Source organism: Actinia tenebrosa, unplaced genomic scaffold (genome assembly GCF_029948245.1).
Source record: "Actinia tenebrosa isolate PJP-AT-01 unplaced genomic scaffold, QUT_ActTen_1.0 PGA_scaffold13__45_contigs__length_12533684, whole genome shotgun sequence".
In the NCBI taxonomy this organism is placed as follows: Eukaryota; Metazoa; Cnidaria; class Anthozoa; order Actiniaria; family Actiniidae; genus Actinia; species Actinia tenebrosa.
The window spans coordinates 10,474,899-10,498,857 of NW_028292573.1; the positions used below are offsets into that span (position 1 = coordinate 10,474,899).

The window sequence follows — 23,959 nt, forward strand, 5'->3', positions numbered from 1 at the left end:
CATTGTTTTGTCCCCCAGAACAATTCCTCTCGGGATTCAGTTTTAGCTTTCCACAAAAAAAATTCCGACGATTATTTAGCTCTTTATAATCTTTACGATTGTACGATTTAGGTTTATTCGTGGTTGAATGATCCAGGGATATGGGTTTATTCTTCAAATAAGAACAAAAGTAGTTTTGTAACAATTTTATTGCTGAGTTATAAATTGACTTTTAAAAAAGTTTGAATTTTAACAGTTTTATTGCTGAGCTATAAATTGACTTTTAAAAAAAAAATTTAAATTTCAAAATTTTACAAAAGGTTACATTCATAAAGTAGATAACAGACAGATTTAAGCATCACGTTTTTCCTTCCCGCAAACGACAGTAACGACACGTGTACAAGTTCCATCGTTTCCCTGGATTTCACTTAATTCACTTCTTTTGCAAACCTTCTCACCAGGATATCCTCCATAATTTTGAAGAATTTTTCATATGTCAACTGACGTTTCACGTTTAGCGAGTGGCTTAAACTCATGACTGCGAACGCACTATTGTCACGGCACTGTCACGGCACGGAATTGATATAATCCGTTTAACCAGTCACAGCACGCAAGAATAATACTCATCCAATCAAAATACTCATACACGGTACCGTCAAGGTCACGCCACGTCCGTATACAGTCAATTCAAAAAATGTTGTCGTCGACCAACTCAAGCCTACGCGACGGGACCGAAAGGAACTCTGGGTAGTAATCATTGAAGCCGAGTTGACTCCATAATTTTAATGTGGTTAAATGTAATTTAGGCTAAGTTAGACTCGAGGTCAATGACATCTCGCAGTAGCGTTGTCCGGACGCATACCGCTATCTCCGCTGTCAACGCATTTATTACCTCACGCGATCGTTGATCGACTCAGCTAGCAAGTTGTTTATAGCATGTCGCAATCTATTCTAGTCGATCTCTGTGGCCTGTATGAGATATGGATCATAGCTATCATTACGAAATTCGATAAGACGCTACACACGTGATCACGCTAGCTTAATGCCAACCACGCGAACCTTTATTCGCCATCGCTATCTATCGCTAGCACTTGCTATACGACGCTATTACGCTATTACGCTATTACGCTACAACACGAGTTTAATTTCCCGCCCGCCATCCCTACCACTGGTACAGGTAAGTAGAGGTAAGTATTCCATTGACTGATCGCGGTCAATGTGACAGGTGTTCGGTGGGTGGTGACAGGGTGACCATGGTTACCGCTAATTTGTGCCTGGCTCCGCCCATCCCACCGAATATGCACCTAACGCCAAGCTCATCATTAACGATGAGTTTAATCTGACTAGTTATGCCTGGTTTACAGCACGAATCTTCGTAGGCGAGCTGAAAGGAGACGTTTTTTTAATGCCTTCATATTTTCGGGATTGTGAACTGAGTCATAACTACTTTGTTTTTCTTTCCCTAAACCCAAAGACATGCATTTGATGGATGTTTCTCGCCATTATTATCTTATTACTAGCGGGAACAATTTATTCAGAACGAATATTTAATCGCGTCAGTGATTTTTACCCATATTCCTTTCGGTCCAGTCGCGTAGGCTTGAGCCGGTCGACGACAACGTTTTTTGAATTGACTGTATGTTAAGGTTCTTACAAACATAAACAAATTAACGAAAATTAATTGAACATTTTTAGACCTACAGACGATTTTCTTTTGCTTGATTAATGTTATGGAAACGTGGTCTTATTTGCTATACACTCAATTGCAAAGTCATTGTCGGGTTGCTACTGAGAATATATTATGGGCCGGGTTGTTCAAAGCTGGATTAGCGCTAATCCAGGATTAACTCTATAGGTCTTATTAAGAGTTAACCCATAATTAGCACTAATCGGGCTTTGAACAACTGGGTCCCGGGATAAACATAATTTTCGTCTTATATATTTTTTTGAGATACACAGTCTATATGAAAAATGTGTTCTATGATTTCTGTCAGTGCAACAATTTATAAACATTCCACGGGTTGTATAATTAGATACATCTATTTAACATACTTCCCATTTCGGTCTCAGATTTTGCAACTGAGTGTACACAATAATGACAGTTATGAAGAAATAGAAAACGCGCGCGCGTACTGTTTCAAGTCATAAAGCACGCGGGGTTGGCAGAAAGCGGGAGACGTGTAGGGAGAAGCACGACGCGTAGAGGACAGCTTCTCAACACTTCTCGAGAGTTCTGCCAATCCTCAAGTGCTTCTATTATGACTGCACAGCACAGCAAGCACGTTTTTCATTTCTTTTATAAAACGCAAACTAGAGTAGCCGAAATAGAAAGTGCGCACGCGTGTCGTGTACTCTCATAATTTACGTGCTCCCAACCAATAAGAATTCGAGATTTATAAAGTTTAGTTGTGTTAGGTGAGTGGATTATCCCTTTATGTTTAGCATTTACATGCATGGAAGTTATAATCTCTTTATTCGTTTACTTGAAAGCTTCAAATGGTTTAACCTTTGTTGGCGTTGACCTGGAAAAATGAGTAACAACGCGGTCACTTGAGAAGTAGATAAATGTTTTTAACTATTCCCGTTTTCTTTCCTCCCCTTTCCGCTTTTCTTTTTGTTTCTTTTCTTTTCTCCTATACTCTCCTTTTTCTTTCTTCCTCTTCTCTGCTCTCCTCTGCTCTGTCCTGCTCTGCTCGGCTTTCCTATTTTCTATTTTGCTTTGCACCGCTTTGCTCTCTCCTGCTCTGCTTTGCTCTGTTCTTGCCTATTCTTCTCTGCTCTACTCCATTCCATTCCACTCAGCTCTGCTCTCCTCTATTCTTCTCTGCTCAACCCTATTCTTCTCTGCTCTACCCTATTCTTCTCTGCTCTACCCTATTCTACTCTGCTCTACTCTGTTCTGTTCTGTTCTTTTCTACTTTTCTTATTTCATCTCATCAGAGCTCAACTCTTCTCGTCTCCCTTCCGAGACGAGAGGAGAAAAGTAGAAAATCATATAAAATTAACAAACCTTTTCAGTTGTTTACCATGACTTACGGTTTCTTGGAGAAGCAACAGGTGAATAATCTCTTGATCGTCTCTCCTTTGTTTTTCCATATCAGTTCACATAGCATCGAAAATATACCAAGAATACACCCCGCTGCAATGACTATGTACACTCCCGCCATGTTGGCCAGACCAAGACGTTCAGTAGTTGCTGCTCCTGTGGAAATAAGTTTAGTCCAATAACTTATAAAGTAGGGCTCAAAATTCATAAATCCAGGATTTTCTACCCTCCCCTCCCCTCTTATCCCTTCCCCTCTTCCCTTCCATGATGTTGGTCATCATAAGACACTAAGTATTCCATGTATGTGAATTAGAAATAGAGCCATTGGGTACACTTCATAACTCCCCGCCACGCATATGCCGCACAGTTAATACTAGCCTTAGAAATACTGTTCACCTCTTGCTTTATTCCTCTGTATAAATCAACAACCCTCTCCCATCGTTCTCTCGTGTCAAATTTCTCGCATTAAACAAGTGTCCCGCTTCTCACATAGTTCGTGCCCTGACCCTCATAGTTCGTGCCCTGACCCTCGCATAGTTCGTGCCCTGACCCTCATAGTTCGTGCCCTGACCCTCGCATAGTTCGTGCCCTGACCCTCGCATAGTTCGTGCCCTGACCCTCGCATAGTTCGTGCCCTGACCCTCGCATAGTTCGTGCCCTGACCCTCGCATAGTTCGTGCCCTGACCCTCGCATAGTTCGTGCCCTGACCCTCGCATAGTTCGTGCCCTGACCCTCGCATAGTTCGTGCCCTGACACTCGCATAGTTCGTGCCCTGACCCTCGCATAGTTCGTGCCCTGACCCTCGTAGTTCGTGCCCTGACCCTCGCATAGTTCGTGCCCTGACCCTCGCATTTCCATTATTCATAAATTAGCAAAATTAATAAACAAATACTGAATCCTAGTGTAACTAATGAGTGCGCATTTGGCAAACGGCTCTAGGTTACCAAAGTTATCCTAGCAATAGTAGTGTTAGTTTTATCATCTAACCTGAGCTGGTGTCATGGCACTGGCTTCGATAATCCCACCATTTTCTCGTCATTTCTTCCAACACTCCTGTTTCTTGCAGCTTTAGTAAAGCTACGGTGAAGTTGTTAGCGTAGGCAAAATTCTTGGACATGGCAATACCGTATCCCTTGACGCCCATGAAGCCCTTGACTTTGAATAAAACAAGAAACAAATGTTACGATATCTTATTTTTGTGGCGGCGAGGTTAATCATACAGTACCACGGGGAGGCAATTACGGGTATGCACACTTCAAGCTCATCATTTGTTGAGTTACGACAAATAGTTTCCTACAGTTTTCTAAGTCGTCATTTCCGGAGCCGAGTGGAATTTTATTGGAATGTACATCAATGACTGTCATTGCTGGTCACAAGACCTAATAAGTCAAAGGGAAGCAACGTATTCAGGGGGTTCTTGGATGCCTATGGTCCCGTTCACATTAACATTATATATGTTTTTGGAGAAAGGAGGGAGGATTGATTTGTTGAAGCTCGATTTTCATGTCAGCCCTCTACTAAAAACTAGGCTTCTCGTCCTAGCAAGCTTATACGAACCTGATATTAAATCACACGGTTTCTGCTCAACAATATATCTGGAGTATGGATGCTCGTCCATGTACACTGATTTCTCATTCTCGCGGACTTTCGCGAATCCTTCGTCAAAAGTGCTGACGATAGTCTTTTCTGCAATCATGTGATGATAAAGTTTTCTTAATAAAGGAAAAAGAAAAAGAGGTTAAGTTGAATGACCACGTGCTACCGTGGCAGTCAATGAGAAATATGTCCTTGGAGTGGCATCACTGCCATTCTTTCTTTTCTTGCAGGGTTTGGGTATTTCAAAACAACTTTCCCTGCTTTTTGAATGGCTAAAGTGTAAAACGTTAATGGCCCGGCACTGTAAAAGGACTTTGGGATCTTGTAAACCAAACGAGAAAATAACGTCGTTTTCTTGAAATAAACCGAACCAAAATTTGAATAGCCAAAGACCTATTCTCGCAGAAGTTCCTTCCTACCAAACCATTAGTTAGAAAAAGATCCATTTAGAAACATATACCTATTGCTTACTATCAATCACGTGACTTTTTGGAGGTGACTGGGGGGCAAACAAGCGGTTGACTGGGGGGCAACTAGCGGATGCTAAGTCAAAACATATCAAAATAAGTCCTCAAACTATTGTATTTGACTAGTTTTCACGACATCAAACCAGAAAACAAGAGATCAAAACAACCTCCAGGATTCTACAAGCCATCAAAAAAGAGCTATTACCGGAAGTGACGTCTATTGATAGCAACCTATTGGTAAAGGTTTTGTTTCATGTTGCATACCAAGATTGAAACGTATTGTGGATGATCTCCAAATAACGTCAGCGCAGAAGAAAGTAGTCAACAAAGTTTGGGAACATTCCATATTGTTGCGACCTTTCGCTGATGGCATTCACATCGCCCATATGCAGTTTCGGCTTGGTATGCAACATACAACAAAACATTAACCAAACGTTTCCAAATAGCTGTATATAATTTCTCAAATATCCAAACGTTTAATGGCTTCTTACTGGTAAAGGCTGTATTTAGAGTTTTTGAAGGTTTCTTCTAAAGCAGTGTCTGACAAGATATGAAGTTGGTAGTCTTTATCAAGAATTTCCTGAAGAGTATTGATGGTGCTACCAGTATTACGATACGAGAAAAAGGCAGCTAGGTTAGCAGTGTATGTAGAGACCCAGATAAGAACACAGAACCAGTAACACCCGACGAGAACACGGCCTGCAAATAAAGAGAGACATAAGTAGACTGATTGATAGATGGTGGGACAGACAGACGAACAGAAAGACACAAGTAGACTGATTGATAGATAGTGGGACAGACAGACGAACAGAAAGACACAAGTAGACTGATTGATAGATAGTGGGACAGACAGACGAACAGAAAGACACAAGTAGACTGATTGATAGATAGTGGGACGGACAGACGAACAGAAAGACAACAGTAGACTGATTGATAGATAGTGGGACGGACAGACGAACAGAAAGACATCAGTAGACTGATTGATAGATAGTGGGACGGACAGACGAACAGAAAGACACAAGTAGACTGATTGATAGATGGTGGGACAGACAGACGAACAGAAAGACATCAGTAGACTGATTGATAGATAGTGGGACAGACAGACGAACAGAAAGACACAAGTAGACTGATTGATAGATGGTGGGACAGACAGACGAACAGAAAGACACAAGTAGACTGATTGATAGATAGTGGGACGGACAGACGAACAGAAAGACACAAGTAGACTGATTGATGGATAGTGGGACGGACAGACGAACAGAAAGACATAAGTAGACTGATTGATAGATGCATAGTGGTACGGACAGACGAACAGAAAGACATCAGTAGACTGATTGATAGATGCATAGTGGTACGGACAGACGAACAGAAAGACATAAGTAGACTGATTGATAGATGCATAGTGGGACGGACAGATGAACAGAAAGACATAAGTAGACTGATTGATAGATAGTGGGACGGACAGACGAACAGAAAGAAACATAGAGACGAATGGATGAAGGAATGGTTGGCTTGATGGACATATGGAGAGACGGAAGCACGGGCAAATAGATGGATGGTGGCTGGATGGATGAAATTGAAAAAAGACGGACAGTCGTATGAGTGATTAATGAATGGACGGTGGGTGGGAGGGAGGGGATTAGGATGGGAGGGAGGGGGTTAGGGTGGGAAGGAACAACCAACAACTAAAGAAATAATAGATGTAATAGGATGCTTCATGCTTCATACCTGAGAGAGATTTGGGTGTGTTGTCACCCCCCTGACACAACATTGATGCCAAGGAAAACCAAAAGCTGTTGAAAATATTAAACTCGTCTCCAGTGCCATCATTATCGCCATGCCTAGAGAAGGGAATTTGTTGGAGAATCGAATCATTGAACATTTTTTAATCTGTGTTTAAAATATGTTTTTTAAGTCTCTCGTTTTCTTAGAGTGCATACCATATATCCATAAAAAAATTAACTAACAAAATTGTACAAATAGACCTAATCGGCTAACGTGTTGCTATAAACGTTTCCACCCAATTCAAACCACATGGGACTAAGTTTCATTGTTCGTTATATTTTGGATTCACAGTTGAATTCGTAGCGACAACGCTTCTATTCCCAGAAGGTTTGAATTGGGTGGTAACGTACATAGCAACACGTTAGCCGATTAGGCCTATTACTGCAAAGTTTCTGTAGGTCTACGATCTATTAAACTTACTTGTTTGTGCAAATTCATACAATTTCTTACAAATGTTTTCACGGATATATGGCATGCACTGTACTAGTCAATCGTTCATTTCATTTTATTAGTACTTTATTTTGTTGGTCCTTGCTTAGCTCTTCGAGTTAATTCATATCAGGAAGAACTCTCTTTGTAAGCGTCAAGATAATATGCATCTCTACATACGTGCTGTGCAACTATATAAAGGTTTTGCACCATCACGTGCCCACGCGCAAAATACAGCTTGGGCTACCTGTGGTTAGATGGCAGAACAATAAAATCTCTTTTTTCTCAGGAATCGAATTCTTTCGCATGTAAAACGATCATATTGTCACCGTCATCTAACATGGCTGCCGTCACGCGGAGGTGCAAAACCTCTATTCACCAGAGGTTTGTTGTACAAAGTGTGGATATATAGCGCTATCTGGCAGATAAATCCTTATCCAGTGGATAAGTCGATGCTGTACGTGTTATCCAATAAATTTATCCACTGGATAAGATTTATCCGTTGGATAGCGCTATCCACCCCTCGTTTAACCGGGCCCAAAATGAAGTGACACGAGGCTGACATTGTGGTTGACATAACAAAAAAAATCCAAAGTATATTGTTTAAGTCAACCAATATGGCGCCAATGACGTCACCTGAATATATAATGACCTACTTGTGACTGAAAGGGCTGAAATGGTTGATGATTGTCAGCATTATTGTCATGAAAGCGAGGCAAGCAAGGGCCATCAACCATACTGGGATGGAGTAAGGCATCATGAAGGCAAGAACATCTGTTCCCTGTTCCTTGGGCTTCTTCGAAATCAAGTCCATAGTGAACTGCATGTATGGCTTACTGAATGTTAAGTACTGTAGTCTGTCTGAGGTGATTGTCAGGGGGGACGTGGAAAAGTCACCTTTCTGGAAAGAAAAATGCAACATAACCTATCTAAATAACTTATATCCTCGTCAATCATCAATCATTGCCATCACCACCAACATCAACACTACCGACAGTGTCATTAATCATCGTTATCAACAATACTACCATCATATTATCAATCATCGGTAATACCACCATCACCATCATCATCATCACAGCCATTATGACCATTAGACATCCTTACCAACATCATCATCATCTTCATCTTCATCATCACCAACACCATCGTCGTCATCATCATCATTACCAACAACATCGTCGTCATCATCATCATCACCAACACCATCATCATCCTTATCAACTATCGGCATTTACTCCACCAAAATCATCATCATCCCCACCACAGCCATCATCAATCACCATCACCACCATGATCATCACCAATAGTATCATCATCACCACCAAGATAATCATCATTACCAACACCATCATCATCATTATCACCATCATCATCATCACCAACAGCATCATCATCATCATCATCATCATCACTATCATCACCATCATCATCATCATCATCATTATTAAACATTGTCCTTTACCTTCGTCTCTATTGCTTTTTTAGCCTACATTTATGCAGATGATATTGATGTTCCACCCATACCCCACCAATAAAGTAAATCAATGCTGTCCGCTCTACTCTAAAAGAGTCTAACCCAGCTCCAAGAAAAACCGCTCTCCGCAGTAACTACGTGTTAACTCGTACGAAGCCAATTACGATAAAACTTACTTGTTTAGTGAGTTCTCCAACAATACCATTGAAAGTGCCATCAGGTAGCTTCCCGCCATATTTGCCGTCTGGTGACTCGACGATCTGATAGTTAAAAAACAACAGCTTGGCAAGAGCATCAACAAGGTCAATACTGTAACCTTCGAACTTTTCTTGTCCTGTTTTGGGATCCTTGACGGAAAATGCAAATGGGGGATCCTGAGAAATTGAATGGGAAATTTTTCAGTAATGGTGAAATGTAACTAAAATGAAGGAGGGGAAAAAGAAGAGAATCCCGGATAAATGTGTGTTTGTGTTTGTATTAGTGTTAGTGGATAGATGGATGAATGGATGAATGGATGGGTGGACTGACTGGTGAAATGATTGATGGGTGGGTGGATGGATGGGTGGTTGGTGGGATAGATAGATTGATTAATAGATGAATGAATGGATGGGTGGACTGACTGGTGGAATGATTGATGGGTGGGTGGATGGGTGGTTGGTGGGATAGATAGATGGATGAATTGAGGACAGAGACAGGGAGGGAGAGTGAGTGGGTGCCCATTGTTCGATCGAAGGACGGAAAGAAGGGAAGGAAAAGAAAAAAAGATGATTACAAGGGAAAGGAAGGATAGATTATCGAGGGACAATATAATTAATGTTTACAAATATTTCTTACCTTAGCAATTACCACAATTAGCTTCCTGTTCAGTTTTTGTAGTGGAACAACTTCATCAGATTTCTTATTTTGTTCTGCCTCGCCAGCTATCATAAGTCCCGATGAACTCCAATTACCAACCTCAAAACACAAGGCAATCACAAGTAAATAAGCTGAACTCTACTTTTGGGCTGCTAGACAAAATAACCCATAAACCCAGGCTTTTAAATCGGGGATGCGCTATTTTCACTATTCGATTTTTAACCTGAACTCATTTCGAAATTTTCCCTATTCGATTTTTAACCTGAACTCAATTCGAAATTTTCCCCATTCGATTTTTAACCTGAACAATTCGAAATTTTCCCTATTCGATTTTTAACCTGAACAATTCGAAATTTTCCCTATTCGATTTTTAACCTGAACTATTCGAAATTTTCCCTATTCGATTTTTTAACCTGAACTATTCGAAATTTTCCCTATTCGATTTTTAACCTGGACTATTCGAAATTTTCTTTATTTGATTTTTAACCTGAACTATTCGAAATTTTCCCTATTCGATTTTTAACCTGAACTCAATTCGAAATTTTCCCTATTCGATTTTTAACCTGAACTATTCGAAATATTTCCTTGTTCGATTTTTAACATTAACTATTCGAAATTTTCCCTATTCGGTTTTTTGCCTGAAGTGTTCGAAATTTTCCTTATTCGATTTTTAACCTGAACTATTCGAAATTTTCACTATTCGATTTTTAACCTGAACTATTCGAAATTTTCACTATTCGATTTTTAACCTGAACTATTCGAAATTTTCACTATTCGATTTTTAACCTGAACTATTCGAAAGATTTCATTGTTCGATTTTTAACATTAACTATTCGAAATTTTCCCTATTCGGTTTTTTGCCTGAAGTATTCGAAATTTTTCCTTAGCCGCAATTTAAAAATTGTCTGATGGTGGTCGCATAATATAGAGATTCTACCAATGATTCTCTAAACTGAACATAGCTGCATCTTACCTTGACGAACTTGTTATTTCTTAGATTCATTACGTCCATGCCCATCCCTTGTCGAGTTCCTTCACTTGTATTAAACGTAATAGATCCAGTTGTACCGATGATATTAGACTGGAAAATGGGAAGAATGCTTCATAAATACTTAAATATCTGTGTTACGTCCCAGGACAATAAAAGTTATTAAATGTTATAATAACTTTGCATTAGTATACACGTATTGTAGATATATACAGACATGAACAGAAATGGTGAGAACTGGCCTTGAGAACTGACGCGTACCGTATGTTTGCACGGTGTTACGGAGACGTAATCGTTGTCTAAAGTAGAAAGGAATTTTCTCGCAATGATTGCTGCAACTCGCAACATTTTTTCAAATTGTGCTGCAGTAGGTTACACGCTGCAATGCTCAATGGATGTTGTGGCGCAAAGTCGTTGCAAAACAAGTTGCAGAAAAAACTGCTCCGTGTAATCGCTCCTGAATTTTCTTGTTTCGTTTTTTGTTTTGTCAGCCTCCTCTCTTACTATACCCCAACTTCGCCAAAAACGAAATCATCAAATGGTTACCTTTTTCATCTCCTTCAAAATATTCATTCCATTTTGGGATTGCGCAACGTTTATAGAGCTGGTCTGCGAAACCCACTGTCCAGTTGCGATGATCTTGTTCAGCGCATGCGCGAAGGTCAGCACCGAATCATATAAAAGATAAGAATGATTCTAGAAAGAGAGAAAGGTATGAATCTCATCAATAACGTTCCTATAAGCTCAATCATTACTTTAAATTTCTGTTGAAAATTCTAAGTGAAACTGGAAGTGACGTCGCCGATGGATAGCAGCCAAACAAACAGGAAGCCCAATCAATGTACTTGTAAGGTATTACAAAGGAATGTATGTGGAATTGTAGATCGTATGAATATATATAGTTATTTCTGTAGCAAGCTTACCAATTTTTGCATGTGTGTTCTTGCTGCTGTTCGTTGTTTCTGTTCGCGATTTGGGCCAATCCTACGAGTTTTAGCTCTTTTACGAGCCTACGGGCCGTACATTGCTTGGGTTTCCTGTGCTTTAAGTTTGTTTTCTTGCAAACAATAGTATTATGTATAGATACTTGCCTTAATGTCATTCATTCCAGCTGCCAAGTCTGACATGAGTCGTTGTGAATGCACATTGGTAACTATGTGAGGAGTAAATCCAATGACTACTTGACTTGACTCGGTCACCATGTTAAACGAGGGGAGCTAAGAAAAAGAGAGTTAAAATATTTTGAATACACAGCATTGCTGGTGACCAACATCTTTTCCAAATAAAAAATGGTTTCAACAAACAATATTAAAATATAATTATTTGATGAAGTTTAAAAGTAAATTTTAAACATTTTTTCTTAAAGCATAATCTGTAAAACCAAACCTTTTGCTGTTCTAAACGCGCAAAATTAGCTTAGACTGATCTGATAATCAGTGTTTTACAGATATAGTATCATAGTGTATATTCAATAGAAGGACGTTTCAATTTTGGGACAGTCTTTTGAATGGTTAAAGCAATGCATTATGGGCTATGGGAAAGTAGAGAAATTGTCAGTGCACTCAAACAAAGATTGGTTATCTCGTACGCAACCATTTCCAAGAGAGCAGAATGACAAAGTCATGGCGGCCATGTTAGTGGTATTAACAAAGGAAACTAATGAGAAATCTTCTGTTCAAAAACACTACCATCATAGTTGAACATGGTGCTGCCTTCATTATGATCTGGTTTTGGTACAAGCATGTTTGCACCTTGTTTATCGAGGTCTATCGCTGCGATGACGTAACGATTAATTATGAACTGAATAAAATCTGATATCAAAGGAAATTATTATTTTTTAATCACGTGACGTAATGTGCAACGTAAGGCGATGACGTACCATGTCAGCTAGAATCCAGTTGTGAGCACGTTCAATCACACGCGAACACGTACAGTGGACCTATAATAATTCAATATAGGGACAGTCACGTGATGACCAAATATGGGTACTAAAATAAATTGAATAATTAGCGCATGAAAAATCTTTGTATAGATTATGACCGATGGAAAGTGCGGACGCCAAAGAGAGATTACTAGCAAGTAGCCCAATCAATCTTGGTCCCAAATGCAGACATAGTTAACAAGGTACATGAAAAAAGGCAAGACCAGAAAATAGATGTTTTACAATAACATAGACTCAAATTTCTCACAAGCTGATTGGCGCCAATTTTTTTCATCAATAAGATGACAGACAAATAAGCTGACGTCAACGAGCTACGCCTCGTGGATCCACACTACTTTGACAATGATGACACAATTCATCGTCAATAAGAGGACAGACACATAAAAACTGATGTAATTTTGTTAAATTGATAATTAGTATTAGTTATACATTTGTTTATACAGGCTGTTTGACGTGACACGTCAACAAATTTAAGGGGCAATTTACGGTAATACCATAGTTTCTTATTTTTTACGAGGCAAGGACGTAGTCAGGGGGGCCAAGGGAGCCAGCCCCCCTTCGTGGCAACAAAGTGTAATGGAAGCTAGCAAGGTACTGTATTTACGACAAGCGCCTCTCAAAGACCAGCGTTACTGAGAAACCAGAAAATATCAACTAAGCTAAAATGACTAGGTTAGCTCACCTCTTCGATGACGACAGTAACAAACTCAGCATCACAGAAAAGAACGATAGCTTCAACTAGCTTGTTGTTCTGTTCTTTCAACTTCCTTTTCGTCTCTTCAAGTAGTGTCCCTTTCTGGTCAAGAATCAGTTCAACAGCTTCTCGAGTTACACTGGGTGACAAGATGGACAGGAATTGGGACGCTTGGTCACGCCAGCGAACTAGAGGAATTAAAAAAATGTCAAGCGTTTTGGTGGGACCAATTAACATAACGTCATCCCCTTTTTCTGGTTAAAATAAAAAGTAAAATCAGTTTCCCGAGTGCTTGACTGTATCTTGAGAAAGATCTATAACATAGGTTACATGTGCATGTACAAGAAATACTGTAGATATTTTAAAGACGACAGATACGATTTAATTGCATACGCAGTAGAAAATTATTTAAATAGTTTTTCTCTCTCAGAAACCGTTTAACTCAGTCTCCTAGTCTTTGTATCTTCTTCCACTCACGACTCACCCCTCCTCCACCATTCCTCTATCATGTCTTCAAATTTAAGAGTTTACTTACCATCAAACAAAACCAAGACAGATGTCCACTGGTATTGCTTCATGACGTCATGTATGGCCTGGTTGACGTCAGGTTTCCTCGCAGCCAATGATATCACGTTAGACTTAATATCTGTTCTTCGTCTCGGATGCGTGGTTACCAAGGGAATTTCGAGCATGGCGCTCAAGAGCTCATGGGAAGGAGACGGGTATCCATCCAGAAACAAAGCCAGATTGTTTTCAGTGGTAAGATTTGCAGCTAAAATTAAATAAAAAAGAATATTTCAGTAAACAATCTGCACGTGAATTGAGTTTGTTTGATGTGTTGTTTTCTCCTTTGCTACGAGGGTTTTCTCCAGGTTCTCCGGTTTCCTCCCTTAAAAATCAACATGTGAGTTGAGCGTTTTGTGCATAGAATATTAAATGTAGTGGTAGTGTGTGATTTATTTATTCTATTTATTTGATGAATATTCTGCACAAATGCGACGCTATCCCTGAGCAACAGAGAACTCGAACTGGAGTATTATATATATGTTCTATTTCGCCAGAGTTAATATATATATTAACTCTGTATTTTGCATGGTCGTATATTATTGGTGACTGTCTAGCTACGACTACTTTGTCCATTCTCTGTCCGAGATAATAACATCCAGTCTCCCTTACTTAACATGCAGTCTACCAGGCCTACTGATGGGGACCTCGCTCCTGGCGAGTAATGTACGCAATATCGACATGGTGGGATATTGTTTTTGTGAACCTGAATTAGTAAATATACGAAGCTAAACGTGTTTTAACGTCATACCTTACCTTTCACTACCATTTGTGCTAACGGTAGTGTATTTATAAAGTTCTTAGGGTGCTTGGGTGCTTGGATATTTATTATCGATTTCATTTACGTTTAATCAAACATTTGATGTTGTTGTTGATGACGATGATGTTGTTGTTGATGATGATGATGATGAAGAGATGATGATGGCGATGATGATCATGAACATTAGAATGACGATAGTGATGGTGGCGGTGGTGATATGGTGCAGGTATTGTTGGTGTTGTTGGTGATGATTATGATGATGATGATGATAATGATGCAGATGATGATGATGATAATGATCGATCGATTTTTTGATTATGATAACCAGTTTATGAACAACTCTCTGCACATACTACTCACCATACTCTAATACGTGATCGCTGGAGTAGTTCAAGCTTGATAATGATAATGTTGTGACTGGCAACACAGACGGGTCGCTGTTGACTTGACGTAAAGCCGACTTGATCGCCTCCAAGCTCTGACTGTCTTGTAGGACTGGAATAAAAGCTATGAAAAGAAAATACAAATTCTATAAGTTTATAAGGGCTACATCTAATATACATATGTAAATGACCACTCATTCAGTAGTTATAAGGCCCCGTCGATCGGCCCCGTCCACACGTATCCGGAAATTTGTGCATCCGCAAAATTTTTTTTGCGGTTAAGGGTTGCGTCCACACGTGTCCGGAAATTTTTGTATCCGTATCCGGAAATTTTCGAAAACGGTCTCCAGAGTGGAAATTTTCGAATACGCTCCGAATACGGATACGTGTGGACGGTCGTATCCGCAAATTTTCGAATACGCTGACGTAAATAAGAAAAACTATCCGTGAAAGAAACTAAGCATCAGGGCGGATCAAGAAATTCCCGGATACGTGTGAACAGTGAAAACGATTCGAAAACGATTCGAATACGCTGCGTATGGACGCGAACATTTTCGTATCTGCGGATGCAATTATGTCCGGATACGTGTGGACGGGGCCTAAAGCATCAACCCGGTATCTGGAAAGTCATGAGTTCCATTCCTACCAGAGTCTCATTATACTGAGTTCCATTCTAGAGATAGAGACAAATGATAAATTATTTCTACAAAAAAACTTGGGGAAGGTCTTGTTGCATACCAAGCCTGAATTGCGCTAAGGGAGATGTGGATGCGACAAGCGAAAGGCCCGTGACAATAATATCGAATTTTCCCAAACTTTCAGTCTGCACATTTTCACAGCCAATTTCTTCTGTGCTCAATTATTTACGAATATAATAATTGAATTTCAAGTCCCGATAAACAGCATGTAACAAAACCTTCACCAGCTTGTATTGAAATGGCTGTATACATTTCGTCTTTGTTAGCGTTGGCAAAAAGATTTCAGAGTTTGTCAGCAATAATTATATACTTATATTATCTTCTTTAAACTATGCTATTTAAATAAAATGGAATTACTGTCAGAATAAATCTAAGATGATCATTGAAGGATTTTGATTTCTGACTTACCGATCTTTGCTGATGACGGCGGCGAAGCTGCGAAGCCTTCGTTTTGTAACAACAAAACACCAAAGAATAAGACAAAAACTTTCATAACCATATACCTTTGAATTAAATAAAACGGTTAAATAAGGCAAATAGATGAGACTGTGTGAAGGTGAAAATTGTAATTAAAGACAACTCATGCAAACTTTAGGTAAAATCTTTTAAGAACTAAATTTTTTAAAAATGACTTAAACATTCGCACTTGGCAACAAACGTAAAAAAAAACTACACTGACTAGCAAATTAAAGGTCGTCTTCCTTTTTGGATCGAGGAAAGTTTTCAGTCAAACTAGCTTAGTAAAACCTTAATCTTAAAATAAAAATTTTTAGGTCTAGAGAAATTAATCAATTTTATAAATTCACAGATAAAGTAAAAATAGTATGTTTAATATTTAATTCAAAAAATAAGATATGTGATATGATGTAAAATTATTGCTTAAAGCTGAGAAATGTTGTTTTGCGTACCTTGGAAGAGAGATGAATGGAGAATTAGCCATGGCCTTTAGTAAGACTTAAGATTTTTTGTGAATTGGATAAGAAACTACGACAACATTGTTAAGTTAATAAGGCATGTTTGGGTTGTTATGAACCTTGGACGATTAATAAGTTGTACCACGTGACTGTACCTCGGGTGAAATAGCGCAGCGCAGCCGTGACGTCATAAAAACGAAGACAAAGACGAAATTCGGACAAACAAACTTACAAGTTTACTTTCAGCCGATAATTTTCACAGCCGATCGCAGTTGATCTTAGTTTACATGGATTATTATTGTAACTTTAAGTAAAAATAATAAAATCGGTTCGTTTAATCATCGTAGCGGTTAAGCAGAATGCAATGTTTGTCCGAATCTTTAAGCTATTTTTAGAATCAGCGCGCTTCTTTCTGACTTTAACGTTAATTCATTTGGTTTACTTGCAGTTTTGTTGCTTCGAGGACTTATTTCCTTCACTAGTAAATATGGTTGAAATAATTAACAACGAAAGTAAACTGGCTACTATAACACAGAAGACATAATTTGTTGATTGAACCCTTTGTCACTGAACAAAAATAAATACTTAATTTAAGAATTGAATTTCCATTTTTTGTTCTCAAATAGCAAAAATAATTCAAGAACTTTCAAAACTATAGACCCTAAACTTAATAACGTTTCATACCTAAACTACCCCACGTCCTTTTCAAAATATCTTTTCACATTCAAATGTTAAAACTCCTTTGAGAATACCAAGACAACAGTGAAAATTAGCATAACAAAAAAACCTACCGAAAGGGGTCCTGGAAGTGAAGGCATGAAACGTCATCGTGCTTGAGGTCTATTGGCCTTCGAGCAGCCGAGCACGAAACCTTGGTTATAAAACTACATAGCTTTTTAAACCTTTTCTATTAGTTAAGATAGTATAATATATACAACTGAATGTGTAATGTCTTTCAATTATTAATCAAAGCTATAAATATATAGAGATACAACCTTAAAGTATGGATCAGATAAACGAGGACATATGCAAACACTGACATGATGATTTCTTATTCAAAGTTTCTTTGAACAAGAAATTGAAAGTCATTAATAATTGATCGAATTCACTTGCTTTAAAGATATATTCATTTTGATAATGATTACAGGGAATTGCATTACTTTAAAATTAAATAAATAGAAACGGGTTAGGAATTGTTTCTTTACTTAGCAGCTGTACTTCTCAGGGCAGTAAATAGTCAAATTTTACTACTGAGAAATATCTAATTGACCCACTAAATGACCGACTTACCTTGCACAATCATATTGCCGCATTTCACTATGACGCCCTAGTATTTAGAAGGGGACAGAATGGTGAAGAATAAGAAGTTGGACTACTTTTACTGTGCAGATGAATTGATAACTTTGATAAACTTTTGTGGCTATTATTGCTTTTCTAATAAAAACAAAATAATTCTTATTAATTTGTATACAATAAACCAACCAGACCAGATATATACTATTCCCAATCAAACGCGCCCTATGAATATCGAACTCATGGATACCACTCGTACTTTATTAGGTTTTCCTGTGCAAATAGCTTTCCCAGAATAAAGAGGTTTAACCCCACTAAAAAGTTTACATTGTTACAGATGAACTAAAAACCTACTAGAACTAGCTTTCATCATCTAATACCTAATGTTTGTATAGTACTACAATGTTTATAGTCAAAATTGGGGCAGATTAGGATTGGTGAAAAAATTGGAATTTACACCTGATAATTGAAAATTATCATTTTAGGCTGATTTTGGGAAAAACATTTTTGAGCTCAAAAACTACTAGAACAATCTTTTTTCATATGAGAAATGATGTTTCTTAATGTTTAACATCTATATTTTAAAGATTTTAAAGTCAGACACACTTTATTTCCAAATGCCCGTCTGCTTCTACAACCTTTTTTTAAACTCATAAATAAATAACTAGAACTAAATGTGATTAGAGCAATTACAGAATTTTTAAAATCATTGATGCCTTCCAAATGACTTTTCCTTCCTTGTGCTTGACAGATGTAAAAACTTATCATGTCATTTCGTAATTTATTTTATTTATAACATTATAACAGTAATGCACCTATCAATGTTCAGCCCCAGGGTGGGGGGTGGGGGGTGGGGGGTGGGGTTTGGGGCAGGAAACCCCAGGGGAATTTAACATTTTGAATTTCAAATTTTCAAATTCCCCACCAGTGGGCAACTGATGAAAGTCAAATTTCTACCCTTAGTACATATGTTTATTGAATTTTACCGCATTTTCAATATGACGAACATGTCAAACTCCCTACTGTGATGGCATTGAATAATGTCAATAGGACGTTTGCACGATGGCGTCATTGACCTCTACTACCAGACTCCCTTGCACGCTTTCTTTTGTTCAGTTAATTAGCACCAATTGTCTTACTATTCTCATGAGGAAATACAAATTTAAATAAGAAAGAAAATTCGCAAAGCATCTGGGTAGTGGGAGTCAAATGACGCCATCATGAAAATGTCCTATTCCCCTCAGGATTCACCCATACCCCCTACCTTTCCCCTCCATTACCCCCAGGGCCCAGTTGTTCAAAGCTCAATTAGTGCTAATCCTGGGTTAACTCTTAATAAGACCTATAGAGTTAATCCTGGATTAGTGCTAATCCAGCTTTGAACAACCCGGCCCAGGGCTTAACATTGACAGGTGCATAATGTTGACATACAGACCATATTGAACTGGAATAAACTACTTATCCGGTTAGAGATAAAGCTTTACAGCCAAACACCCGTATTGCTAATAAACAACCTAAACTTATCAAACAGAATCACTATTATATACTTGTTCACTAATGTTATGTCAAGTTTTCACTTAATATTTTGTCGTCCTCGTGCTATTTACATTTTTATTCAAATAAGCTGAAGTTTAAAGTCAAGCTTTAAGTTTAAATCTTTGACGTAGACTTAAAATTTGAGTTTTTCAGTTATTCCAAAGTAAACGTATAAAAGCTTTTTACTACACAAATTCTTTACGACAACTTCAACACTTCTTCGTATTTCTTCACGTCTTATCTACCTCGTAGAAAAATATGCACTTATAATCTAATTTGAATATTCATAAAATGTTTATAAATACCTTGGCTGGATTAGTAAAGTCAGAAGACGTCCTATCGTCAAAACCAAGAGCTCAGAACTTGAAATAAAAGTGTTCTGGAATGACCACACACCTGCTGCCATTTTGTGTTCGTATTTCGTCGCGAAGCCGTCGGATAAAAGGTCGATTGCCACTCGACAAAGCTCCGAACTCTCCGAAGGAAGGTCGCCACAAATAGTCCATCAGCTAACCCCACTTGTTTTCCAGTTGGTTGCAACCCATTTATTTATTTTTTATTATAAAAATGGTAGGAATTTTAAAAAATGGCTTCTAAATACGTTTTCCAAGTCGAAGAATTCAAGATATGGGAACGACTATACATCCCGGGCGGAGTCTTAACCCCATAAAATACTATGAATGTATGAGCTGCGCTCTACGCCCAGGAAAACCAAAGGAAAATCGCTAGCAATTATAAAGGAGCGTGCTTTACAGACTCTTTTAACTTTGCGGCAAAATAACGATTTAGGAAACCGTCATAGTAGAACTTTGATATGCGTATGTGTTTGACTGAACACAGAAAAACACAATTGATGTAATCAGTCCCAACCGTATAGTTTATAAATAAAATATAAGTAATAACCGTGGCTACATGCCTACTTGACTACATTAATATCCTTGGCTAAATGGCTACTATATATGACTACACGTAGCCAGGTAGCCACAACATTCCCCCCCCCCTCCCCCCATTGATAATGACCATGGATACAATACAATACAATACAATTTTATTTGGCACCTTATACTAATAGTACATGAGTGTTTGAGTTATATATATATATACTATGTATTAGATAATTTTCTTAATTCATTTTCACGTATCAGCATACATTGATGAATGTATGCTGATATGGCTCTTTGTAGAGACGCTGATTTTGAATTGATTAAGAACATAAAACGACTGTCAGCGCTCATATTGTTGAAATTAATGCTGGTGTTTTTTTCTATGAACTCTCTTAAGTCGTTTCTATGAGAGTTATATAGTGGACACCAAACTAGAAAGTGTTTTTCGTTTTCTACTCCCGACTTACACACTGGGCAAATCCTTTCATCGTAAATGAGATAAGGCCTCTTATACCTCCCCGTTTCTACTTCAAGCTTATGGTTACTAATTCTTAATTTTGTAAGCGCCACTCTGTGCTTAATATTGGTGACTTGACTTAAATATTCTTCAAAGTTATAATCCGTTTTGAACTGACGAAAGACTCTGAGTTTATTTTTATGTCTGTCGTCTTTCCTTTCATCATTGTGGAGATTACTCCATAAAATTTGCCTCTCAATGTCATATATTCTTTGGGTTATTATTTTTCCATATTCATACCATCTTGGAGAAAGTTCATTTTGTTTCATCCAAATTATCCCCAATCCGAGTTGTTCTAAAGTAGTTTTAATTTTTATGCTCCAAAAGGCTTTTTTAGTTTCATTTTTAATATCTTGGTAGACTTCGGCTGAAAGTTTTTTTGGGTGTAGTTCCGACTTTATAATTTTATGCCAGAATTTAAAGCTTCTACTGCATGCTTTGCATTTTAGCGGAAACCTTCCTAACTCAGCTCTGCATGCAAGGTTACTAGCATTCTTTGTCACCTTGAGGAGCATTTTGCAAAATTTCAAATGAACAAGTTCCATGGGCTCTTGGTCTTTGGTGCTTAATGTTTCGATACCCCATATCTCACTTGCGTATAGAAGTATTGGTGTAACAAGCGAGTCAAACAGTTTTATAGTTAATTTGATATTGGATGTGAAAAATTCACCCATTTGTTTTTTCATCTGAAATAGTGCCTTTAATGCAGCTTTTTTTAATTCTTGTTTTGCAAACGTAAAGTTTCCAAAGGTTGTAAAATTTAATCCTAAATATTTATATGATTTAACGTTTTCTAGTTTAGATTTGTTCAAATAGAATTGGAAGTTATTCATTGTCTTCCCTGTATTATTGAAAACCATCACTTTTGTCTTTGTTATATTAACTGTTAAGCCTGATTGTTCACAAAATGCCTCTAGCTTGTCGAGATATTTCTGAAGCCCTTTAGCAGATTTAGAGAACAGAACCAGGTCATCTGCATATAAAAGAGTACTAATCGGTTTGCCATTCAACATTACATCATTGTTGTTACACGAATTTAATGAGTCAGGCAGATCGTGAAGATATAAATTAAATAACGTAGGGCTCAGCATACAGCCTTGTTTAACACCCATATAACAGGAAAATGTCGGAGAAATGTGTCCATTTACTTTGATTGCTGATTGATCAGTGGAGTACATCGATTGTATCACTCTTAGAAAATTTCCACTTATACCAACATTTTCAAGTTTTGCCATTAATCTTTTCCTTGGGATGCAGTCAAACGCTTTTTGAAAATCTACAAAGCAGGAAAAAAGGAAATTATTTTTCTTCCGTGGCTTACTTTTAACATATTTATCGATTACGGATTTCAGAATAAAAATACTATCTGTTGTTCCGTGCTTTTTTCTAAACCCACCCTGTTCCTGTTTAATTATATTATTCGTAGTTAGGTAATCATAGAGCCGTTTGTTAAGTATTGCCGTAAAAACTTTGCCAATTGCAGAAAGGAGTGTTATTCCACGGTAATTTTCAGCTTTCGTTGGATCGTCCTTTTTATGCAATGGAACAATATATCCTAGATTCCATGAACAGGGAAACTTTCCGTTGTCTAGGATTTTATTGAAAATTACCGTTAGGTGTCCTTTTAGTGCTTCCTTTCCCGTTATCAATAGCTCATTTGGAATATTATCAGGGCCGGGAGCTTTATGTTTCTTTAGGTTACTTAGAACTTCATATACTTCTTGATCTGTAATGGAAAAATCTAATTCCCCTTGACTTTGCGACTGTTTTAAGGTCTCCGTAGTATTTACTGCAGATGTCTGGGAGCTATTAAGCGTCTTGAAGTGATTAAATAAGTCCTTTTCGTTTGCTCGACAGGAGTTTGCATTTTTTGCTTTGCCTACATTAAAAAGTTGTTTCAAAGACTTCCAGGTGGATTTCGAATCTTTGAGGTCAAGGTTCATTAATTTTGAATTGAAATATTTGTTTTTCTTACGTCTACACATGCTTCGAAAGGACCTTTTATGGGTATGTAGATTCCTACGAAGTTGTTCATTATTTGGATTCCTACAAATTTGTTTTCCAAGAGATCGAAGATTTTTCTTTTCGTTTTCACATTCTGAATCAAACCACTTTTGTGAATCTGTATTTTCTTTAAATGCTTTAGTTTGTTTAGTTAGGGAACAAAGACCTGCTTCTGTTCCTATGCTTGTTAGGGTTTCAGTAAATGCCTTAACCATTGAGTCTACATTATCTGCGTTTTCTATTGATTCGCGTAGCGTTGCTTGCATTTCTGTAGTGCTTAAAATGTTTTGTAATTTATCGATATTTCCAGTATGCCACTTTAAGCTAGAAATTGTCGAAAATTCCCTATTTTCTTCTCTTTCTTTGTTTCCACTGTTTTTGGGGTAAAGTTGGATTTCTATTCCATAAGAAATATGACAATGATCGGATAGATCTGGCATTAGTGGATTAACCTTCAAAAATCGAGCTTTTTCAAGTAGATTTGTACTCCCGATTACATAGTCGACTAGACTATTTCCGTTGTATCGAAAACAAGTCTTTTTGCCCGTCAAGTCACCAACAACCCTTCCATTAAAGATTCGTAAATTGCAAGCCGTGCAAATATCTATTAGACATTTACCCCTTTTATCGACGTTCTCTTTGTCTTTAGAGTACCTTTTCATTTGATTGTCAATGAGATAATCATCAGGTAAATTAAGGTACTTACTGTCATCATCATTTATGTATTCCTGGATTTCCCCAGTTCGTGCATTAAAGTCGCCTTGTAGAATGACTTCACCTTTAGTTGAAAAATTAATTATATCTAGTTCTATATCCTGCAATATATCTTCATCATTCTCTTTTGCATAATTATTTGGGCTTAGGTAAATTGTGCCTACGTATATGTCATTTGTTAGATGGAAAAAGTCTTTACTTATTCTACACCAAATAACATTTTGGTTAGACGTCGGTATATAGGAAACGCCCTTGCTGATTCTATTGTTTATATATAGTGCTATTCCTCCAGCATGGCGGTTTCCTGTTTTGTCACGACATTTTGTATAGTATTTATAGTCTTCTAATTTCAAGTCAGAATCAAGGCTGGCGTGTGTTTCTACAATGCCAAAAATATCATGACTATTAATTATACTGTTAACCTCTTTTAGCT

The 23,959-nt window shown here is 37.8% G+C and overlaps 1 protein-coding gene across 1 annotated transcript; it reads right to left on the reverse strand.

The window, feature by feature from the left end:
• Window positions 1–170: 170 nt before the first annotated feature.
• Window positions 171–16,683, reverse strand: LOC116292151 (glutamate receptor 1). Its single transcript, XM_031699412.2, has 18 exons — window positions 16,573–16,683; window positions 16,073–16,167; window positions 14,944–15,090; window positions 13,795–14,031; window positions 13,248–13,447; window positions 12,503–12,562; window positions 11,715–11,840; window positions 11,170–11,319; window positions 10,609–10,716; window positions 9,615–9,734; window positions 8,957–9,154; window positions 7,960–8,204; window positions 6,818–6,930; window positions 5,581–5,788; window positions 4,584–4,738; window positions 4,014–4,181; window positions 3,016–3,181; window positions 171–2,501 (listed from the first exon to the last, which is right to left on the reverse strand). Exons 1-18 carry the CDS (start codon window positions 16,602–16,604, stop codon window positions 2,459–2,461), a joined length of 2,571 nt encoding a protein of 856 aa, XP_031555272.2. The 5' UTR covers window positions 16,605–16,683; the 3' UTR covers window positions 171–2,458.
• Between the last annotated feature and the right edge of the window lie 7,276 nt (window positions 16,684–23,959).